The 23946-nt window shown below is 46.1% G+C and overlaps 1 protein-coding gene across 2 annotated transcripts in view; it reads left to right on the top strand.

Annotated features, from left to right (window-relative positions):
* SERPINE2 (serpin family E member 2) overlaps positions 1-23946 on the top strand; it is a 228189-nt gene that overhangs the window by 121264 nt on the left and 82979 nt on the right. For both annotated transcript variants that reach the window (XM_086943905.1, XM_086943906.1), the window contains one exon: positions 18858-19053. In XM_086943905.1, the coding sequence (XP_086800031.1) occupies positions 18858-19053 (196 nt within the window). The remainder of the gene's footprint in view (positions 1-18857; positions 19054-23946) is intronic.

A 23946-nucleotide genomic window follows, 5' to 3' on the forward strand; every position in this document is an offset into this window, starting at 1 on the left:
CCATGTAAGACCAAGTTCGGTTCCGTAGGTTCTTCTGGTCACAAGTCGCCAAATTGTAAAGATAGAATCACACAGAATAGTAATAAATGGTGATTTATTGAAGATAAATCGCGCAGCAGAGAAACACCTCCACTCTCTTCCCTCAGCTCTCCAACCGTCCCACAGTCTAGAACACCAAGACAGTAAAAGCAATCTTGGAGCGAGGAGGAGAGCGAGACAAAGCACGAGAGCAAATGCGATATTAGTTTGCATATATAAAATGGCATACATACATAACCCCTCTTTGGTTTCATTGGTCGTTTGCCTGTCCTAGAGAGGAGAGCTTTGGATAGACCATGCGCGGAGAATATGTAATCTCCAAATTACTCAGATAGTATCACTAAAGGTTTGGGATTTTGGGAGATGACACCTCGCTAGTTCACTGTAACTAAAGTTAGCCTGATGCCGGATGAACTGGTTAATTTGATTTTATTTGTCAAACGTGGCCTTTGTGACGGGGTTACGTTGCCCACCCTAACTATGACTTGATTACAGCAACTTTGCAAGGTGCGAGGGAATATTGTAGAGTTTTTGGTGCTTTACCGGTGGCTCCTTTCTGTGGTTGTAAATGCAAGTGCAATAGTTGATGCATAATGCCAGGCAAAGGTCGAAATTATTTCAAACTGAGTTGAACACAAGCTTAGTCCAGTCCCCGTTTACTTCTTAATTAAAAAAAAATCTAATTGGGTGTATGCATTAATTTAAAGTGTCTACTACTTTTGGCCTATTTAGTGGCCTTTTCGGAATCATTTCTATACTTAAGTTTCTTCTGTGGTGCCCAGAGTCGAACAGTATAACCTCAGTGTGTCGCGATGACAGTGTTAACAATGGAATTTCTAATTCGAGCTAGCATGGCCTTTCAATCGCAAAGGGCACAACTTTCTGCTTTGAACTTAACAGCATGCCATGAAGGGGCTATTGTGCGGTGTCCACGTTTCTGGCTTGTAAAGGAGTGTGCCAGAGTCTTAAATGTATGAGGTTTTGTGCAATGGGTACTGCTATCGCCTGTTGTATTGTAAATACTGTGGCCTTTTTCAAAGCGCACATTTTGTATCCTCCGTATCGGGACACATGTCGCTTCTCCGTATATAATGGAGATAAAACATCCACTCTGTAGCTTAAGTAACAAAAGGTCCGCGCAACCACCTTGGTAGTCTCGTGGCCCCAGGTTTGCAACGACAGGTCTACCTGCGTTCGTGTCCTTCCGAAATCAGGCCTCCTTTGTTTTTGTGTGCACACGAATAACTACGTAATTAAACCGGTCCTTCTAGTTTGGGGGTCACACTGTGGTCAGTTTATTGAATGGGCTAGAAAACTATTTATTTTCGCAAGCTGGGTGAATGACCTTCTGCGTGCCTCATGTGGCGCTTGGCAAATCAACGCCCCTTGGTCTATAGATTATCTTTTGTGATGAGTTGTTGAGTGATTCTTTAGCTTATCAACGGTTACAACCTTGGTAGTCGAAGACAAGCGTCCATTCTTCCACGATCACTCCTGGTTACATTCATAATCCTCTAACAAAATGTAAATGACTTTTATAAAAACGGATACTAGATCGTTTTTTTTTTTATTATGGTGATCCTCAGTACTAGCATTCTCATTACAGTTGGTTAAGAATGCGTTTATAAACTAGCACACATAAAAGCCCCAGGCGTGTTTCCCACAAATGTCTCAATTTGCCTTTTGCTAAAGTATACATGAAGTGCGAACAGCACACCCTACAGTAAGCAACCCCGACCTGAACCCAGGAGAGCTAATTAACCAAGCTAGCTGCGTAATTAAGTGTCCCCTAAGTGCACAGGAACTTTCATTCATAAGGGCTGATGGGTGACCCATGCTCTGGAGTGGTCGCTTCTGTACCAGCTCCCCTTTGTGCCTGTGCAATATGTGACTCCAATTCAGAGTTTGCAACTGCAAAATGCTTTTTCAAACATTCAATTTTAGGAGGCTGTAAACTGACTCGTAATGTGAGTTTGACCAGTTACCAAAAAGCTGTTTGGAATGGGCGTATTGTAGGAGTCCTTTCCAAATACCGATTTGGTATGAAATATATGAATGTTTTGCCACCTAGATCTGGTTGCATACCTTTAAAAAGTTACTGGCTCCCAGGATAAAGTAGCAACCAATTCATAAAGGGTCTCCCTTGGGCCCACTTTGTGTTTTTTTCCCCCTAAAATTTTGTTGCAGTTTAGGCAGTGGTCTAGGCTAGCCGTTCTTAACCTTTTGACTTGGGCCCCTGCTGAATCATTACTGGAATTCGGGGACCCAACTAAGCCATTATTGGAAGCTGGTGACCCCCAGCCTAAGAATTTTCTATAATTTGAACTTCAAAACAATGCACACAAACAAGCGTATACCAAATAAATGCTTAAATATTGAAATATTTTGTTTATTTCAAAATCCAATCTAGAAAAGTTTTCACATAATTTGGCTTCTTTGTATATAATTTGTAGTAGTCGCAGATTGGCTGAGTAGTCCTAGCAGTCGCAGATCTGCTGAGTAGGCCTAACATTAAGAACCCCTGGTCTAGGCGATCAATCGAACTGAGTAAATTGGCAGCCTACCTCGTTAATATTCATGAGGTAGGTCAGATTATGACTACTCTGATTTTGAATTTTACAAATAGACCTATCTGAATGTCAGTTCATAAAATTCTTTACTGGTTGCAAAAATACTGGTCACAAATTGCGACTGAATTTGAGACCTGATCTTTGTAAACAGTTATTTGCATGGGTTATGGACCCCCTTGCAAATGAAGAAACTCCTTCGCCTGTGCTCCAGCAGCAGATTACAGATGCAAGGTCAAAAATGCTTTGGGTTCCAGTGCCCCAAGCTGCCGAAGAGACGCACCAGAGTGCACGTGGTTTTGGAATATCACTGCTGCATCTTTGATATTTTGATGAATGTAATGGTATTTGTAGAACGCAAAAAACGCATAAGAGCAGCAGAGCGCTGAACATGGGGCACAGGCCCTGGTGTGCGATTCATAATGTACAGTGATGTATCAGGATGGGTAGAGCCGCTCTTATAATTTAGAGGATAATGTTCCCTCAAAATTCGCATGTTCACTTTCAAGGAGTGTGTCTCCGTTCTTTTGGCTCTGTCGTGACCTCGCAATACCTGTGCTCCAGTTCTCACAGGTCAGGTGGTTGTAAGGGCTGAGGCCCGTATATTCCGTCTTTGTGGTAGTCCCTCTTTGGTGCCACAGTTTCTGTGTGAATGCTGCAAAACATCTCTAGGTGTAAACACGCCCTTTCCAGCAGTGATGTACGGTCTCCCAAGCTGATCAGGCTCAAAAGGATGATATGAAGATGCTGCCTCCCAGGCCAGTCCAGCTCATAGCGACAGCATGTAATGGGAGCCTCCCAGATCAATCTATCTTATACAGGGGCAACATGTCCTTTCAGTTTTCTGGTGGCAGCACTAGCTCTGCTTTAGTGTGAGCTCCAGACCCTTGTGCTGACACTCCGTATGAATGTGTGGCAAATGCATGTTAACCAGATTCTGCGTATGGTGAGAGTCTGAGTACGGAGAACAGCGTGATCCCTTTTGGATGGCCCCTAATGTTGAAGTCTCATAGGAGGTAAATGCCATTTTGTTATGGTGAGCATTAAGATAATTGATGTGAGGGTTTCTTTTTTTCTGATTGGAATTTGACCCTTTGTTTAAGTAGCATCAGGTTTAACTTACATACACTAAATTATAAGAAGTTGTAGGAATTGTTGTTGAGCTAGCTAGGAAGCACCGTTTAGTGGAAGGTTAAAACTACTGTTCAAGGGGCTCTCAATCGTTCAGCAATTAAGTACCCAGTTCTTTGAACTAAGATGCACTCTTTTCTTTAAGACTAGACGGGGCTCCCCAATAGTTTGACATTGTGACAATTGTTTGATTTCTGAGATGGTGAGTATTTAAAGACTAAGTGAAAAAATTATCAGAACAGAAGTCTGGCTTGTTTGTACCTGGCCTTCAAAATAAAGTTAAATGCAATCACGTTTTTTGAGTTTGTCTTGTAATCAAATCCTGGGGGACTTCTCGTGAAGATGTGTGAAAGCCAATGGTTGCTATCAGATAGAAACCTTGGTCTGTTTGCAGTTGCATGTGAATGCGTGACTTTATTACTATAAAGGATTTGAGAATAGATGTCCATTCAGCATAAGTCTGTCTTGCAAAATACATCAGTTAAATAGAAATACATCCCTTGCTTCTTTCCACACGACCTGTTATTACAGTGCCTTTTAAAATATCTCTGCGTAGTCATCTTGCATGTGAGGCAAGGGAAGAACCTAACCATGTGTCCTGTGTAAATATTGCTTGTGTATGCCCCATATTGATGTCTGAGGAAGACGATGGTAGCATAGAGAGAGCCAAAAAGGAGCTCTTGTCCTCACCGGTCACACCATTCTTAGAAATAACCAGTGGAGGTGGCAACTGAAGTCTGGTGTGGCTAGCTTCTTCAGCAACCAATGTCTATGGCTCAGACTTGTTATTGCCCGTCACCCCTGCAGTGTCCCTTTTTGTACGTCTGCATGTGTTCCTCTTTATCATTTGGAAAAGCAGGTGTTGAAATGGGACACTGGTACCTGGGTGTGGGGGAGCATAAGAACAATTCTACCCAACTTCTGTTATTTATAATAGGATGCATTTCTTCCAAGATTTTTATGGGAAAAAACTGCGGTGAGTGAAATTGGAAATCAAGGACTCAAGTACCTAAAACTATACCAAAAAAGTAGTCTTTGAAAATAAAATTCCTCCCGGTCTGGAAGTGCACAAACCAGGAAACCAGAAAGAGCTAACCAGTTTGTTCCTCTTAAGGAACTTTTGCAATGGTTCTCCACTTCTCATCCATTCCAAGAAGATGCTGGAAAAAATGTGTCCAAATGGCTGTGGCATAAATAACATTAAAAAAAACCTTAGTCTGGGGGCGTGGCTAGCAGCCGAAGATGGCGGCAGCATAGAAGGCGAGCTCCGCGGTTGAAGCGGCCTCCTCGACGATCCGACCACTGATCCGTCACACAATAATCTCCTACGGGAAGGTACCGACGCCCAGGACCGGGTGGCACAAACTGAGACAAGCGGAACAAAAATCCGACATCGGGAAGTGCAGTTCCGAGTGAAGCCCACGCGGGCAGCTGAGAAGGCCTACAGCCGGGCCGCAGACAAGCGGCGAGCCGACAGGAAGTGCTACAATCAGGGCGAGAACACCGGAAGCGCCCGCTCGTGGACGAGCTTGTGACGCAGGAAGGAGCAGTGGAACAGCGCCATCACCGAACTTGGAGGGCTGGGGTTCGGATGACCAGACATCCTTATCTGCAATTCCGTGGTTGTCAAGAACGCTCCCAGCAAACGTACAAAAGCAATAATCCCTGCAACCTCCGGGCCGAAGCCGCCATCTTGGACGCAGAGCACGGGTGAGCCCGGGGTGCGAAACAGCGTAAGGACAGCGCCGGCCTCCCCGAGAGCCGGCGGTTCCGGCGGAGGGCAGAAGTCATCCTACAGGCCGCTGGCTGCCTGGTGAGAGAGTGCAAAGCCCGGGTTATCCATCGTACAGTGGCTCAACTGGAGGCGGTGGCACGCAGGCGCCTATCCGGACCTAACCACCACGATATAGACGCTGGCTCCAGTGCACAGATTCATCCTCTCTGGGCCCCATACCCCTCATGCAACACCACGCACCGGGACAACCGGGGATATAGGGACACTGCGGAACTTCAGGCGCAACGACTAGGCTCTATAGACAGTGATTGGGAGGCAAACTGAGCTTGGCAAAAAGCGAGGGTCGTGTCCTCGACTGACTTGGTGGCAAGGAGGGGAGCAAATCCCATCGGTCAGTGGACCTCAATCGTTCGGCCCACGCAATTCCGAGGGTCGTAAAGTGAGCTAAAGGCCTCCGCAGGGGTTCCTCCTTAACGGACGCAACACCATTTGGGAACTTTCTCCATAACGAACGGCCTCTGCGGACCGCGGCGGAAGGGACCGCCAGGATGGCCGGTAAAGGGCCTAAAAGCGGAGCAGCACAAGCCTGTCTTGAAAGATACGCCTATGACAATTCTACCTCCCCACCAGATGTAAAACAGCAGGCGGGCAAAACCGCGGACACAGCGGGGAGCAAGAAAGCGACCTTGGACGATGTGATGCGTGCCCTCACCCAGGTACAGGCAACAGTGGGATTGATCTCAGCCGAAATAACACTCATACGTGCAGACTTCCATAAAATGACAGAAAAAGTGAATGCAATGGAAGTAGTGACCAAATCGTTGGTGGAAGATGTCTCAGAACTGCAGAGAAGTATGGAGCGGATCACAAAAGAAAACAAGGAGCTGCGGGACAAGCTGGATGACCAGGAAGGGCGCTCGAGACGGAACAACATCCGTATCATAGGGGTTCCGGAATCAGAAGACACAAGAGCAATGGACCTGTATGTTGAAGACCTGATCAAACAAAGCCTTCAGCCCAAGGGTCTCTCCGCTTTTTTTTACAGTGGAAAGGGCACACCGAGTTCCCGGGGGACGCCTGAAAACAGGCGCTAACCCGAGGCCGATCACTGCTCGGCTCTTCAATTTCAGAGACAGGGATGCGATCCTACAGGCAGCAAGGACTTCACCCCCCATTAGAATACAGAACTCCACACTGGCATTCTTCCCTGACTATACGGCGGAAGTCGCACGTAGGAGAAGAAATTTTTTTGAAGTGAAAAAGCATCTTAGGGCGAGGGAGATTATCTACTCAATGCTTTTTCCAGCCAGACTGAGGATAGTGGCGGACAATAAAACATGGTTTTCGACACTCCGGAGGCAGCTCAGGACTGGCTGGAGGGTTGGAGACCGGCAGGCCTACCTCGCCGTTCCAACAGGCCGAACAAACATCGCAATAACGGACCCCGAACGGGTTCCCAGTCATCCGGGGGAGAAGCAGACTTGCACTCGCCTCTGAACGACATACCTGAAACGGAAGAAAATGATCAATGACTTCCCGATGTCGCCTATCTCGGCCAATTGTAGCACTGACCGGGAGTGCTGCCATGGACACTGGGCAGAGGTCCTCCGTGGTCAAGGAGGGGGGCCGCCGACTCCGGAGAGTCCTTCACCCCAGCGAGCAAGTACTGTGTTTTGGGTTGGGATCAGGCACTCTGCTGAGTTGGGGGGGGTGGGCAGTTCTAGGTCCGTTTAGCAGGGGGGCAGGGAGGGGGGGGGTGTTGGGTGGGGTGGGAGGTTTTGTATTTTTCAAACTGTTTCACTGGTCAAGATTGGAATTATATGGCACACGCTAATCGTAAGGCGAAACTATGGCAATGCACTCGCACACAATCACTACAGCACATTAGGATCAGCCACCACAGAAGTTATGGCACACACCACACGGGCTGACGCAGGGAGGGAGGTATCCAGAACGGGGCAGGTGACACCATTATGCCTCATGACGTGGAATGTGAGGGGCCTAGGGGATAACTTTAAAAGAGGTTTAGTGTTACAGAGTATAAAAAGACTAAACCCAGCCCTGGTCCTACTACAAGAAACACACTTGACAGGCACAGCAACCAAAGCACTAGATAGGAAAGGCTACAGTATGATCGTACACTCAGAGTTCACTAGGGGGTCTCGTGGTACAGGGATTCTGATGCATCGCTCTTCGAGATTCATAATCCAATCCACAAAAATAGACACACAGGGACGCTTTGCGGCGGCACATGGGCAGTGGGAAGGGGGACCGCTCAACGTGGTCTCGGTATATATCCCGCCGGCACTGCACGCAGTCTCACTACCAGAGTTGGTGATATTCCTGCTAGATCTTCCAGAGGGGGATCTCATCTTAGGAGGTGACTTCAACGCAGTGGCACACAACACACATGACGGGTTCCCGGTGAGAACTCAGTCTCCCGGGCCCTCCCGGCTATATGATTTTATGGAAGCACAGGGCCTGGTGGACCTCTGGCGGCGATTCCACCCAGACAACCAGCAATACACGTATCATTCAGCGGTCCATGATAGTCTATCACGGATCGACTATTTCCTAACACTGGGACACTGCAACCTCACTATAGACGACGTACAAAGCAAACCGAGGGTTGTCTCGGATCACTCTCCCTTGACACTGAGTCTCTCCAACCCTGAACAGACCCGAACACTCATCTACCCGGGGTACCTTAAAGTACCACTAGTAGCAAAAGCGCTTAAGAAAGGGACGAGTACTTACCTCGCGGAAAATGTAGGGTCCGTTACGTCCCCCACTATCCTATGGGAAGCATACAAAACGGTTCTCCGGGGACAGGCTATCTCCACTATCACGAGGTACAAACTCACACAAAAACAAGAGCTCCTAGACCTAGAAGACAAACTTGCCAAGGCCAACAGAGATCATGAGACTGGCCCGACGAGGGACACGTTACACACGCTCTGACTGTCAGCAGCGTCATACCGACCACACACGCCGCAGGGTAGTGGACAATATAGCGACGACAGCACACAGAATTTACGACTTAGGTGACAAAGCTGGTAGGCTTCTTGCCTGGTTAGAGAAAAAACGGGAAGGACCGAGGGCCATCCTACACTTGAAAGACCCTTCATGGGTATTACAGACCCGTCCTTCAGTGATAGTTGATCTCCTGGCTGACCATTTTCAAACAGTATACTCCCCTGAATTTGACGTCACTCAGGAGATGGAGGCGTCTCTCGCAGGAGTACCCACCCGCACCCTGTCACAGGACAATAGAGACGAGTTGGAAACAGACTTGACCGCTGAAGAGATACAGATAGCCATCGCTGCATTGCACTCAGGAAAAGCGTTAGGTCCCAATGGGATACCGATTGAATGGTACAAATCCATGTCGGTGACGCTTGCGACCCCCCCCCCCCCTACTAAATATGTTTGACAGTCTGGAACAGGGACAACTACTGCCCGACCAACGCGCAGCGACGATCATAACAATACCGAAACCCGGCAAGCCACCTGAGGACTGCGGGTCATACCGCCCAATATCCCTACTTAATGCCGAGAGTAAGATCTTGGCGAAACTTCTAGCCAACAGACTGTTACCTCATCTGGTGCACCTAATACATCCTGATCAATCCGGATCCATGCCGCACAGGAGCACGGCGATTAATCTCAGACGATTACATGGGGTGATGGCACGGGCCCCATTACTGTCAGAACCAGCAGCAATCCTGTCGCTTGACGCCAAAATGGCGTTTGACCTGGTAGAATGGCGCTACCTCTTTGCGGTTCTGGAACATATGAGTTTCGGCCCGAAATTTAGATCATGGATTAGACTTTTGTACAAAAACCCTGTAGCACGAGTGACGGCAAATGGCCACAGCTCGAGAGAAATGCCATTAGCGAGGGGCACGAGACAAGGGTGCCCACTCTCTCCGCTACTGTTCGCCCTGGTACTGGAACCATTAGCCACCATCATTAGGACCACCCAGTTACTGAAGGGCATACGGTGGGGAGGCGACTGGGAAGACAGGGTGTCGTTGTATGCCAATGACATGTTGATTTACCTAACTGACTTAACGACAGGTATTCCGGTATTGCTGGCCTTGTGTGAGAGGCATGGAACAGCCTCGGGGTACAAAATAAATTGGACGAAATCTGTTCTCTACATGCTACACGGCACGCTGCCGAACCTAAGTGCGGACTGTCCGTTACTGTTGGAGACCGTCTCCTTTAGATATCTAGGGATCCAAATCACACGAGAGCATGCGACCTTTCAGGACTTAAATCTCAGGCCGCTGCTCGAAAGGTTGAAATCAGACGTGCGCCACTGGAAAACCCTCCCGTTGACGTTGTTGGGCAGAGCTGCACTTTTCAAGATGATGGCGTTGCCCCGTTTCCTATATGTCCAGGAAAATACGCCAGCGTTGGTCCCATCGTCGTTCTTTCGACTGATATCGACTAAACGTTCCAGCCTACTATGGGGAAATAGACCGGCTAGGGTCGCACACGTGAAACTGATTCGAGACTGGTATAGTGGGGGGATAGCGCTCCCAAATTTGGAACTATATTACTGGGCAGCCCACCTTAAGGTGATCAACCAATGGATACACAGGCCACAAGACGACCCGGCGTATTTGGCGGACAGACGTCAGCTAGGAACAACCACGCTTCTGGCGCCACTCTACAATAAAGGTCTGACGGCAAAACTTAGCGGCCCAACTGAACACACTGTGACGCTATGGCATAAAGCCCAAACACGACTACAATGGGAGGGAGTGGTTACACGACTCACACCCTTATGGGACTCCAGAATTCTGGGAAATCTGAGACACAGTAAAGGCTTCGATCAGTGGGACAACATCGGGATCTCCACAGTGGGTGATATGTGGACCAAGGATGGGGTGGTTTCCTTTGAGACCCTGAGGGAACAGTACGAATTGGGCATTACTGAAACCTACCGCTACATACAGATTTGTCACGCATTAATGTCAGCGATAGAACCAGGCACCAATGTCCCAGAATCGGCCCCGTTGGAGGACCGACTACTTACAGACTACATGGAGGCCAGTGCTACTTCCCTCACTTACCGTAAACTCATAAACTACCTACCCGACCCGTTGCAGAAATTGAAAGAGAAGTGGGAGGAGGAAATAGGGGAACTAGATGAGACAAACTAACGCAGCGCTGGCATCACCTAAAGAAGCTGGCATCTCGGCGAGATTTAGGTTAGTGCAATTTAAAATATTACACAGAGTATACTATACACGCACCACTCTGCACAAAATCCAAAGAGCAGATCACCCATATTGCCTGAGACACTGTGGAGAGGAGGGCGCATTGTTCCACACTCTATGGTCCTGCCCCAGCATGGTGGTATACTGGCGGCGAGTAACACGCACGGTGGCCCAGACTTTACAAATCCCAATCACACCTGACCCCCGAGTTTGTCTGTTGAATGTATGGGGCCCAAACCACTTAACACCACATGGAAGGCATTAGGTGGTCATTGGAATGATGTTAGCAAAGCGAGATATTGCGCAAAAATGGAGATCATCCGAGTCGCCGACCCTGGCGCAGTGGTGCAGGAACATGGACATGCTTATGATGGTGGAAAGGGTGGTATACCAACAAAGAGCCAACGCATGTAAATGGAACAAAATATGGATACCTTGGAACACTTATAGGGGGGATCTGTGTGAGCCGCTGCAAGCAAGAGGAGGAAGACATGGATAGCTCAGGGGATGAAGAGGATACAGAAAAGGGGAGGAACGGACGGTGGAGAAGAGATAAGACAGGGTAGCCCCAAGGTTTTCCGGGCTCATGGTTGGCATGATAGACCTGCAAACTGTGGTATTAAAGGCTTTACCCGCTGTACTAGCTTGATTTGAACGCTCCAATATTTATCTAACCTGTGCCAATCATCCAATCGATGACCTTTAAAGTTAAGAGTTGTATAATAAAAATGAAAAAGTTGCGCTAATGGTTGGCTGCAGCAGAATGTTGACGCTGCAACCGACGAAAGTAAATGACTCGTTTACTGGACCGGAGTTCACATTGATGAAACTGAAGAGGCAGTGCACCCTGACTCTGGCAGGAACGGTCGCTCCCTCAGCTGGTATCGTAGCGCCTGCCTTACTTGCATACCTGCTGCTTTGTTCACTGCTGGAATCGTAGCGCCTGGCTAATTAGCATACCTGCTGCCTTGTTTAGTGCTGGAGTCGTAGCGCCTGGCTAATTAGCATACCTGCTGCCTTGTTTAGTGCTGGAATCGTAGCGCCTGGCTCATTTGCATACCTGCTGCTTTGTGATATCAGTGTAGCGCTTTACTTGCCTGCAGTGTAGTTTGGTGCCTGATTGGAACTTGCTGCTTGCTCCTGCACATGTGCTTCTGTAGCGCTTATCTGCTGGTGCGCTGTGAGTGGTGTGAGGAGCTTTTGCCCCATTGTGACGGTGCTTCTGTCCACGTTTAGCCTGTTTACTCTGAAACTCACCCTGGTTTCACTTTAGCCTTGCTGCCGCCATTTGCTGATTGTGCCTCGTCCCAGCCCGTAGCTCCACCCCGCTCCCGCCTCCCAGCTGACCCGCCCTCACACGGACACAACAGGAAGGAGCCGGCTGCCCCAGCGCTGTGACCACCCTGACTCTGGCAGGAACGGTCGCTCCCTCAGCTGGTATCGTAGTGCCTGCCTTACTTGCATACCTGCTGCTTTGTTCACTGCTGGAGTCGTAGCGCCTGGCTAATTAGCATACCTGCTGCCTTGTTTAGTGCTGGAATCGTAGCGCCTGGCTAATTAACATACCTGCTGCCTTGTTTAGTGCTGGAGTCGTAGCGCCTGGCTAATTGGCATACCTGCTGCCTTGTTTAGTGCTGGAATCGTAGCGCCTGGCTCATTTGCATACCTGCTGCTTTGTGATATCAGCGTAGCGCTTTACTTGCCTGCAGTGTAGTTTGGTGCCTGATTGGAACTTGCTGCTTGCTCCTGCATATGTGCTTCTGTAGCGCTTATCTGCTGGTGCGCTGTGAGTGGTGTGAGGAGCTTTTGCCCCATTGTGACGGTGCTTCTGTCCACGTTTAGCCTGTTTACTCACTCACCCTGGTTTCACTTTAGCCTTGCTGCCGCCATTTGCTGATTGTGCCTCGTCCCAGCCCGTAGCTCCACCCCGCTCCCGCCTCCCAGCTGACCCGCCCTCGCTCCGCCCCCCCCCCCCCACTTTCCATTTATGTTAGTAGGACCTACGTGCAGCGTTCACGCGCAGCGACCGCGCCCAATTCGCGCCGAAGGTGCGCCAAAGGTAAGCCCGTCTACGCCTGTCCGTGCCTGGACCGCGCCCAGTGCCAGGACCCCTGGCCCTCGCATTGCCCAGCCCTCCCGCATTACCTACGATGCCACCACCCTCCTAGCCCTTAACCCCGGCCGCTACCCCAACTGCGTCCAAGCCGCTCCTGGACACACCCATGGACCTTTCTCATGCTACTCCTGCAAATTCACCGGCACCGTCAACAACTCCGCTACGATCACACCACTGATCCCCGACCCCAACCACCTACAATGCATCTTGCTCAACACCCGATCAGTCCACAGGCACGCCATTGACCTATGGAATCTACTAGACACCATCTCTCCGGACATCGCCTTCCTAACAGAAACATGGATGAACGCCTCCTCCGCCCCAGACATCACCATTGCCATCCCAGAAAATTATAAGATCATACGCAAGGACCGTACCGGCCACACAGGAGGAGGAATCGCTATCGTCCATAAGAAATCCATCCACATCTCAACCAGCTCTGACGTCAATCTCGCCAACTCTGAACACCTTCACTTCCAGATCCACATCGACCCCAAGACCACACTCAGAGGCACCCTCCTTTACAGGCCACCAGGACCCCGCGCACAATTTAGTGAGGACATCACAGACTTCATCACTCCACACGCGCTCCCCTCCAAAGATTACATCCTTCTGGGAGACCTCAATTTTCACATTGAAAAGAACGACCGCAACTCCACCACCCTTTTGGACAACCTCGGACTTAAACAACTGGTCACTTCCCCCACCCACATCGCAGGTCACACTCTCGACCCTATCTTCACCTCCAGCAACCATGTCTCCTTCAGCCACACTACGGCTCTCCTCTGGACTGACCACAGCTGCGTTCACTTTACCTACAACAAGCCCAAACCCAACAACCACCCCCAACCAACTCTGCAAAGAAACTGGAACAAAATCACCATCGACCAGATCTCCTCATCGCTTCTTCTAAACCCCCCAGCCCACTCCTCAAACCCCGACCAAGCCGCCACCAACCTCACCCTATGGTTATCCAACAGCGCCGACATCCTAGCACCACTGAAAAAACGACATAGCAAACTTGGCAGCAAGAAGGCCTCATGGTTCAACGATGATCTTAAGAAATCCAAGAAACTCTGCCGCTCCCTTGAGGGCCTGGGAAAAAGACCCAACCACCGGCACCAAGGACGCCTTCAAAAACGCCACCCGCATACACCACCAACTGATCCGAAAGGCCAAGAAAACCGCCTTCAAGGATTGACTAGATAACAACGCCCACAACAGCAAGGAACTTTTCAACATCGTCAAGGAATTTACCAATCCATCGGCCAACTCTAACGACATCACCCCCTCTCAAGCCCTCTGCGACTCCCTGGCTTCATTCTTCCACAACAAAATTGCAGACATCCACAACAGCTTCGACGACCAACCCGGAGACCAACCCACCCAACCATCTGCTGGACCTTCACCCCCCTCGAACATCCTTAATGACTGGAACCCAATCTCCACTGAGGACACCATCCGCCTGATGAACTCCATCCACTCAGGATCCCCCACAGACCCATGCCCTCACCACATCTTCAACAAAGCAGACTCCATCATAGCACCGCACCTCCGAGACGTCATCAACTGCTCCTTCAACTCCGCCACCTTCCCGGAAAGCTGGAAACACGCTGAACTCGGCGCCCTTCTGAAAAAACCCACAGCGGACCCCACCGAACTCAAAAATTACCGCCCCATCTCGCTCCTTCCATTCCCGGCCAAAGTCATCGAGAAAGCTGTCAACAACCAGCTCGCCGCCTTCCTCGAAGCCAACAAATCCCTCGACTCCTCACAGTCCGGCTTCCGAGCAAAACACAGCACTGAGACCGCCCTAATCGCAGCAACAGACGACATTCGAACTCTATTGGACAATGGAGACACAGTCTCCCTCATCCTCCTCGACCTCTCCGCAGCCTTCGACAGTCTGTCATAGCACCCTTCTACCGCGCCTCAAACATCGGAGTCCAAGGAAAAGCACTAGAATGGATCACCTCGTTCCTCACCGGAAGAACCCAGAGAGTCCGCCTTCCACCATTCAAGTCAGAGGCCACTGAAGTCATCTGCGGCGTACCACAAGGATCCTCACTCAGCCCCACCCTTTTCAACGTATACATGAGCCCCCTCGCGGCCATCGCCCGCCAACACAACCTCAACATCATCTCCTACGCGGATGACACTCAACTGATCCTATCACTCACCAATGACCCTAGCACCGCCAAAACTAACCTACACGAAGGAATGAAAGAAGTAGCCGAATGGATGAAACACAGCCGTCTGAAACTGAACTCGGATAAAACAGAAGTCCTCATCTTAGGTACCTCCCCCTCCGCATGGGACGACTCTTGGTGGCCAGAAGCCCTTGGAAAAGCACCCATCCCGACAGACCACGCTCGTAACCTGGGCGTCATCCTGGATTCCTCACTTTCAATGAACAGACAAGTCAACGCCGTCTCCTCATCCTGCTTCAACATTCTTCGCATGCTCAAAAAAACATTTAGTTGGATCCCCACCGAAACTAGGAAAACGGTCACCCACGCTCTGGTCACGAGCCGACTGGACTATGGAAATACCCTCTACGCCGGTACTACCGCTAAACTCCAGAAAAAACTCCAACGGATCCAAAACGCCTCAGCCAGGCTCATATTAGACATCCCGCGTAAAGAACATATCTCTGGTCACCTGAAAAACCTCCACTGGCTTCCCGTCAATAAGAGGATCACTTTCCGGCTCCTAACCCACGCACACAAAGCATTCTACGAAATCGGACCAGAATGCCTCAACACACGACTGTCCTTCTACACCCCCTCCCGCCAGCTACGATCATCCAACCAAGCCCTTGCCACTGTACCTCGCATCAACAAAACCACCATGGGAGGTAGATCCTTCTCCTACCTGGCAGCTAAAACCTGGAACTCACTTCCCACTTACCTTCGACTTACCCAGAACCACCTAGCATTCAGAAAGCAACTTAAAACGTGGATATTTGACAAGTAATTCCCCACCCCTCCTCAAGCGCCTTGAAACCCTATGGGTATGTAGTGCGCTATATAAATTCTCTGACTTGACTTGACAAGGAAAAAAAATCCTAGGTTCTGATTGCAGTGACAGGGCACTGGTAGAATAAGCATATATAGGGTTCTAAAACACTGACCCCATGGACAACTCGATTGGTAAAATCATAGTTAGTATTAGCCTAGGCACTTAAACCATGCAATTTGTTTTCAATATCAGAAATTTAAATTAGGTTTTGGTATTACTGACTAGTAAAACTGCAGATGTATAGCAATGTAGAATGTCAGACAATGCAGAGTCCACCCAGTAGTATTTAGAGACAATTGAGTGGCAGAAAAATCGTGGTTCCGATTGACATTTGCGCTCTACTCTGTATGTGAAATTGGATGCAAACGCTACCTGTGCCCGATTTCTGAGTCCCCACATGACTCCGAATGATTCTGTGAAGGTACCGCTGGAGGAAGGTCACACAGTGCTGGGCCCCAAGCACTCACTGATGCAGATTGTGAATATGACCACTGGGTCTCTTACAGAAACATTGTTATGGTGCAAACTAGCATCTTTGAGACAATCATTTTGTCACATTATTGTATTACAGAAGTAGCAAAAAGCATACGAAATCAAATTAGCCTCTTCGAAGTCTTATCCGTGCTCTAATTTCCTGAGCAGCTACAGCCTTAGTCACATGGATTGTTTCCTTCAGAAAACAATTTAACAATCACCAGAAACTCCGCAAAACCTGGACAAAGTTGGAGTATTTTTCTCCTCCTTTTTAAATTTCAACACTGGAGTTAAGTGAGCCGAGCTAATTTCTAAGGGCCTATGTTTGAGGCATTAACTAAGGAATTGAAACTCCCATCACCAGACACAAAGCCGGCTTTGAGAAACCTTGAAAGACATTCAATGTTGAATTAGCTATTTTGTTTTATAGGAAATAATTGAATTAATATTTAAACAAATGGGGTCAAGCTACCTGGTCTATTTCCTATCTTCTGAGGTTTACTTTAAAAACTCTGTTTATTTAAAGGTGGTTGCACAACCTATCTCAATTCCATTGATCCTTTATTCTATTTCGTGTCCTCCATGAACCCTTTCCAATAAATAGTTCATAAATCCAATCTCGTTCAGTTCTTGATAGCACTATATTGACATTTATCCTACTCATGCACTTCCGGACAGTGGTTTTTGTCGGACATGTAGCGCAATGAATTCTTCTGGACTGGAATCAACATTTAAATTAACTCATTATCTAATGAACAACTATCCATTTCTAGGACCACATGGTTGCGGATTAGAAAGGTAAACCTTCAATATCTATAGAAACAGAAGGCTGGATATGATTGGCTTTCTAAATCACGCTTAGCAAGTTCAGCAGAATTCAATCATATTATACATGGTGTTCATTCATGTCAAGTATATTTGTGAACATTGATCACAATGCATGTTGCTTCTGTAAAAAAATAAAATATCATGCAAAAATATTAGCCCATCACCACCAACGTTTAACAGCCATAATGTGATGCCCAGCACCCTTGCATTCTCGCTTTTGGTTTCTTTAACATGCACACTTTCTTTACGTTCACTAGTTTGCAATTTTTTTTCTCACACAGGCATCCTCTCATGCATATCCTTTTTGCCAATATTGAAACATACACCCTCTTGTCCTTGCATATCATGACAAACACACCGTGAGTTGGACGCATAACATGGCATGTTCTGACATGCACCTATAAGCGTGCACACCCACATGCGTTCAGTCTCTCACATGCACTTCCTGACAGTTTGTTCATGAGAATTGCCAAGAGATGTTGAAGTAGTGGAGAGAAAGGTGCAGCGCAGCAGGAGAAAATCAGTTTTGCCCAAAACGAGTGCTGTATCCTCACCTTTATTTCGTATGTTAGAGATTTCTCATTAATGTTTAGAAAAGGCTTTCATTTGTCATCCCTGGATTAGTCCCTCGATGGACAGTTTTATCCCAGCTAGGATCCAAATTAAGTGGTCAACCACTGAATATCCATCTTTTAACTATTTTGGCAATTTCTTATCATAGGATTAGAACGTCTTCAGTAGAGTTATGATGATGCCCTTCAAAATCTCAAACATGGTATCACTTGTAAGATGTGTTATCAGCTTTTTAATTAGGTAGGCAAGGCCCGGCTAGTTAGATCTGAATATCTTAACCTAGCAGAAGGTCATTGGCAAGAGCCCTTCTAGATGACTATTACGGTGTGGGAACAAACTTGGAGTTCATTGAACTTCTCTCGACTTAATCCAATATGTTAACTGCATAAGATTACTTCTGGCTTGTAACCACGAAGAACACCATTTGAATGACCTCTTACTTCAGGCACACTAATGGAAAGCCAACAAAGGGTTCCTCCCTAATACAACAAAAAAGCTTGGGAAGATTTTTGTTGGATTAGTGAGGAACCCTTCGTTGGCTTTCCATTAGTATATTGTTGACAGAGTACATTGTGAACAAAGTTAATGTTTGCCAAAAGATTTTTGCATTGACTAACAATTTATTACAATTAAGCATGTTGCAATTCATCTAAATGATTAACTCACATAAATGTGGTTTGGATTCAATTTGAAAGTGTTGAAATCGTTTTTCTGATAGTTTTTCACAAGTGTTGCTGTAAATCTTTTTTAGAAATTATATTTTCATAACAGCTGTGCACCTGGCATTCTGGATATTTAGGTTAACCATTGACCGTGTATATTCTAATTCAGATTCAATATATGTACATTTATATTCCGGGGATAACCTCAACATCTGAAATCGACCTAGCCATCTGGGACCTTACTTTGATGTCCCTGTTAAGGTGGTTTAGATGTATAACATGTACCTCAATGTGCGTTCTAATAGCAAATTAGGTTGAAATTTAGCGGAACTAAATGATTTTTTTTTTCCCCTTTTATCTGATTTCTTTGTGGTGTAGTAGTAGCCATCTGTAACCATGAAATAAATGCATCTTTTTCGAATCCTGTTTATTTAAATACTTTGTTTGGTGATTTTGTTTTGGAATGTTATCGCCCAACAGGTTCAACAAGCACTCCCAGTGGTCTTCGCTACAATGTCATTGAGCTTCCTTACCATGGAGGAACTATCAGCATGTTGATTGCTGTCCCTTCTGATGAAAGCACACCCCTCTCTTCCATAATTCCTCACATCAGCACCAAAACCATACAAAGCTGGATGTCCATGGGCCAGCGGAAAGTGCAAGTCATTGTACCAAAGTTAGTAGTTTTTCATATATGTACCTATGATCTTTTATCCAAATTGCATGTAAAAAACGATAGGAAAAACCAACTATTGGACAAATTCAGCAACGCATGCATGATCGGCCATGATATGTTTCGGTCTGTTTTAAATCTAATTTAAAGCAGATATTGTGAATTAATCAATTATAGACCTGAACACAAATTTGAGATGTGTGTGCTCATCTATTTGAAACTGTAAGGAGCATGTAACATATGCTACATAGTCTTGGAACCAGCCTGTATGGCAGATATTAAAGAAACTAAGTGTAGATTGAGTTAGTGACACCTTTACAGACCCTTTTTGGGTTCACGTCTCTAGGCTCTGAATGTAGTTTCTTGATCAAAGAATTTCAGTGGCTGGGAGAAGCAAATGACTCTTCATAATGGAGTTGTGGGACTAAAGTGTGTTACTGCAGCTCTAACGCATTCTGGGTTTTATCATTCCCAAGACATGGAAGTAGATTTTCATTTTGGTTTGACTATTGGTTAAATAGCACAAACTCCTTAACGGTAATCTGAATTGTATCGGCATAGCTCAAAGTACATGCCTTGTCTATGAATTAAATCAGGAAAGATCAGATAAGCCAGGGAACAAAGTGTTTTGGGAGGTCACATGCCTCTTTGACTAAATTCATACTTTGACATGGTGTACCTTCAGTTAAAAATCACCATCCAGTTTACACGTTTTGTCATACCAAAGAAAACCATTAGATCTCTTCAGATTACCATTGCCAATTTACTCAAATGTTGCCTCCCACTGGATGTCATGGATGTATAATAGGTATTTATTATAACCATTGTGTGGCCTAAAATTGGACTGCTGGCGTTCCAAAATATCAGAAAATGAGTTGGGACTGGTAACCTTCACTATATTCCTCAAGAATGTTTGCATTCGATAGGGTCAGTGTTGCCTGGCGAATGTTACTTAGAAACACTGTTTTGGTATTTATATACAACAAACCTAGCTAGAAAGCAAAGGAGGACTGTACATATTATGGGGTGTGTTTGGAGACTATTGTGTATATCAAGTGGGTAATGCACAAAAACATTTCACATTTATAGGCACTTGACGCCATATGTACAAAAGTTTCTGTTAGCGATTTCCAAATGGCGATTTAATAGAAATCGTTATTTGGAAATCCCAAAATGAGCTGTATGTAGAAGAGTATTCCACTGTTGCCAATTCCTACAAATTTGCAATCTCAATTAGGAATTTTATTTGGACTCGCACGGATGTGAATTCCAAATAGGAATCCCAATTAGTAAAAGTCTCATTTTGGATGCAGAATGATGCAAAAAGCAGGAAGTTCAGAAATACAGGGTGTGGCCACTACTAGGAAAGCAAAGCATTGTTTTCTGTACCGAGCACCTAGAAAACCAAAATTTGGAACAGCATCCTGGAAAAAGTGAACTCTCTTGGTGTCACTCGGGAGGTCCATACCTGAAATATGGAAATGCTGGTATGACCTAAGTTCCTGTACCAAAGAGAAGGTGGCCAGCAGGATGGCTGATGCTCGTGGCACAGGTGGGGGTCCATCCAAACATCCTCCTCCAACTCCAATGGAATCGCTTATTGAGGGCACTTGAACTTGAAACTTTAGTGGGAGTGTCAGACATTAAAACCTCCAATCCTGCAGGCTCCAGCCAAGTTCTTGTATTAAATTGTCTAACATATTATTTTAGCTCGCATGTACAACATCTTAGCTGCCAAAACTCCATTTAGATGTTTATTATAATTTGGCAATGCATTATGGGAGTCGTAGTAAAACTAAGGTGTATGGTGTCCATTGTCAATGAATAAACTACACATCTATATAAAATCTACATGTCAAAAACACATAAATTACATTCAACAATATTACGCAAACTTAGTATCCATTTTTTTACAATAAGTAGATACATGCGCCCTGGGTGTAATCTGTGGAAATGTATCAAACTATTGATGCAGATGAAGCAACTGACATTCAAGTGGAAAATGAGGATCGCACAATTGCTACTCCAGCCTCTAGGAGAGTGAATAGTGGCACCACTACCAGACTTTGAGGAAGGTGTTGAGGAGCAAACACAAGCAGGAACACAACTACTTTAGCGCACAAGACACACAAACAATGAGTCCAACAACTAACAATTTACAGTGCTAATGTCTGACATGTCAGACCGTTCTCCATTGTTTGGTAGCCTTAAGAAATACATTGTCACAGTTCAGTGCCTGCAACCAAAACATAAAAATAGTGAACAGCCACCTGCAAAGCATGTCACATTCCATCCTGAAATTGCAGAAAGGTCAAGAGCACTGGAGTGCCTCCGTGGAGAAGGACCAATGTATGCAAATACGCAGGCACAAGTAGCAAATGGCATGCTATGATGCCTTTACAAAATCAATCAATCAATTGGTGGTAGCCACCGTTACTCTTGCCATGAGAACTGTGAACATCCATAATGACATGGGGCACTGCTGGCAAGATGTATTAAGCCTGCTGGTTCAAGTAACCACCACTCTGGAGAACATTCAGAAACCTATCCCATCTGTCCCTAACATTTTACCAACACCTGAAAGTGAAGACTGCTCTTGCCTCACAACAGTGGTCCCATGCAAAAAAGATACGAGAAAACAATGAATATAGACACAATGGAAACTATATTGAGTAGTATGACTTGTCCAGCCGGACAGAGGTCAAGAAATTTTACTGTACACTTGATATGTCATATAAAATACCTTCAATTCAAAGGGATCATCAGGACAAAAAGTATGGCTAAATAATACAAGCCACAATAGCCTGGTTGACTCCTGCCAGGGAAGACATCCGAAGCCTGATCGATCGGCTCGGTGAAACCCGACCAAGCCATCCGCTGGCGCGTAACCTGCACCCTATTACGGGTTAGCTTCACCATTTCCTTCACCCACAAACTGGAAGATGACCTGATTGTTCGCCCTATCGCGCTTAACAACTCTTCTATAACCGATCCCTGGCCGGTGTATGACATCACTAATTTTGTGACTGATGCCGTGATGTCCCGCCTTACCCCCTTACTCTGCCTGATCTTTTCACTCCAAGTCAACCAGGCTATTGTGGCTTGTATTATTTAGGCATACTTTTTGTCCTGATGATCCCTTTGATTTTGTAAGTGGGATCGAAACGCCGTCTACTTGTTGAAACACCATATACCTAAAATGTATACCGAATGTGCTAGGCTTGTAATGGTGTAAACTGAATTTCTGTCACTGTTGTATTTACAGAAATCGCTCACTTCTGCCTAAATACACTTCTGTCCCTTCACTACCTTCTCACCTTGCCAATTTGTAAGCGTAAGGGCACAGGCTTGTGTCCTACTCGAAAGAATTGAAGGTATTTTATATGACTTATCAAGTGTACAGTAAAAATTCTTGACCTCTGTCCGGCTGGACAAGTCCTACTACTCAATATAGTTTCCATTGTGTCTATATTCATTGTTTTCTCATATCTTTTTTGCATGGGACCACTGTTGTTGTAAAAATATGTTCCCCGAGGTCCTGTGCTGACTCGTATGGGTGCCCTTGTTGTTCTGGATACATGCTCTTGCCTCAGTGGCATATCTATGCCAGGTGGATGCTGTACAAGGTGAACACGCTGACACATCTGACACATCTGAAACAGATACATTCCCAACTACACAGCCAAGCCCGACTGAGACCAACATCACATGTCGTAAAAAGTTACTTTTGTATATACCCAAATGTATGAAACTAGTTTGGGTGCGTTTTCAAAGTTTGTTGCTTTGTTTAAACAATGATATCCTAGAAGGATACAGTTGCTGACACAATAAAAATACATTGTTACAACCTGAATAAAAGCCCATCTTTAAGTAAAGAAAAACATCACAATCATGTGTGTTGGCTATTTCAGAGATGTTGTCGTCATTCTAACCTTAAAAATAGTAGTTTGTGATCTCGGTGGATCGTGCTTGGCCCTCTGCTGCATGTGTCCATCCTGCTGATTCTGAAGTGGTGATAGCTCGTCATCAGTCTGATTCTGGCTCTATGTTGACATTAAGTCCCTTCCTCTTAGCTATGTTGTGAAGAATGGCACATGTGGGAATGATTTTGCTGCAGTTCTCTGGTCTGTAGAGTAGTGCTGCACCAGTCTTGTGTGGGCTTCTAAAACCGGATATGAGAATTCCATAAGTCCATTAAGTTATTCATTGTGTGTTTTTTTTGTGCCCTGTTGTACTGCCTTTCACTTTCGGTTCTTGACTGCAAGTATGGTGTCAGTAGCCAAGGGTTCAAGGCATATGCACTGTCTCCTTACATAGCATGAGTAGGAGAAACAATTAGATTATATAACAAACATAATTTGAACACTATCAATTGAATTAGTAATCCTCTTTCCAGGTAAGAAAACATCCCCAAATTCACCCTGAGACAGATGGTTAGTTCTTCCACTGTGGCAGAACATAAAGCACACGTGTGCTTTTTGGGAATCTGGCTAAAAGTTCTGATATGATGCATGATACATGAGACACTTTTCCTTTTTTCTATAAATACATTAATTTGCAAGCGGGTCCTACAGCAATATGTGTACCATCAACACAACCGATAAACTTTGGAAACAGTCCTACCCGATAACACATTAGTATTGTGTGTTGTATATCTTGGAGTGTTTTGAAAAAAACACATTGGTTCACTCTGCCAACCATGATATCCAAAAACCTATTAAAGAACCTAAACAATGCCCTTTGTGGTACTTGCCCTGTCACTGCTTTAACTCATGGGTAACTGCCAGAAACTATAAGGTGTAGACAACTCAATACCTGCACACGTGGTGGGATTGTATCGCTTCTGACTGTCGGTGGTAGCTGATGATATAACTCTGCAATTATATCCAAAATTAC

This window comes from Lissotriton vulgaris, chromosome 11, assembly GCF_964263255.1.
Source record: "Lissotriton vulgaris chromosome 11, aLisVul1.2, whole genome shotgun sequence".
Classification (NCBI taxonomy): domain Eukaryota; kingdom Metazoa; phylum Chordata; class Amphibia; order Caudata; family Salamandridae; genus Lissotriton; species Lissotriton vulgaris.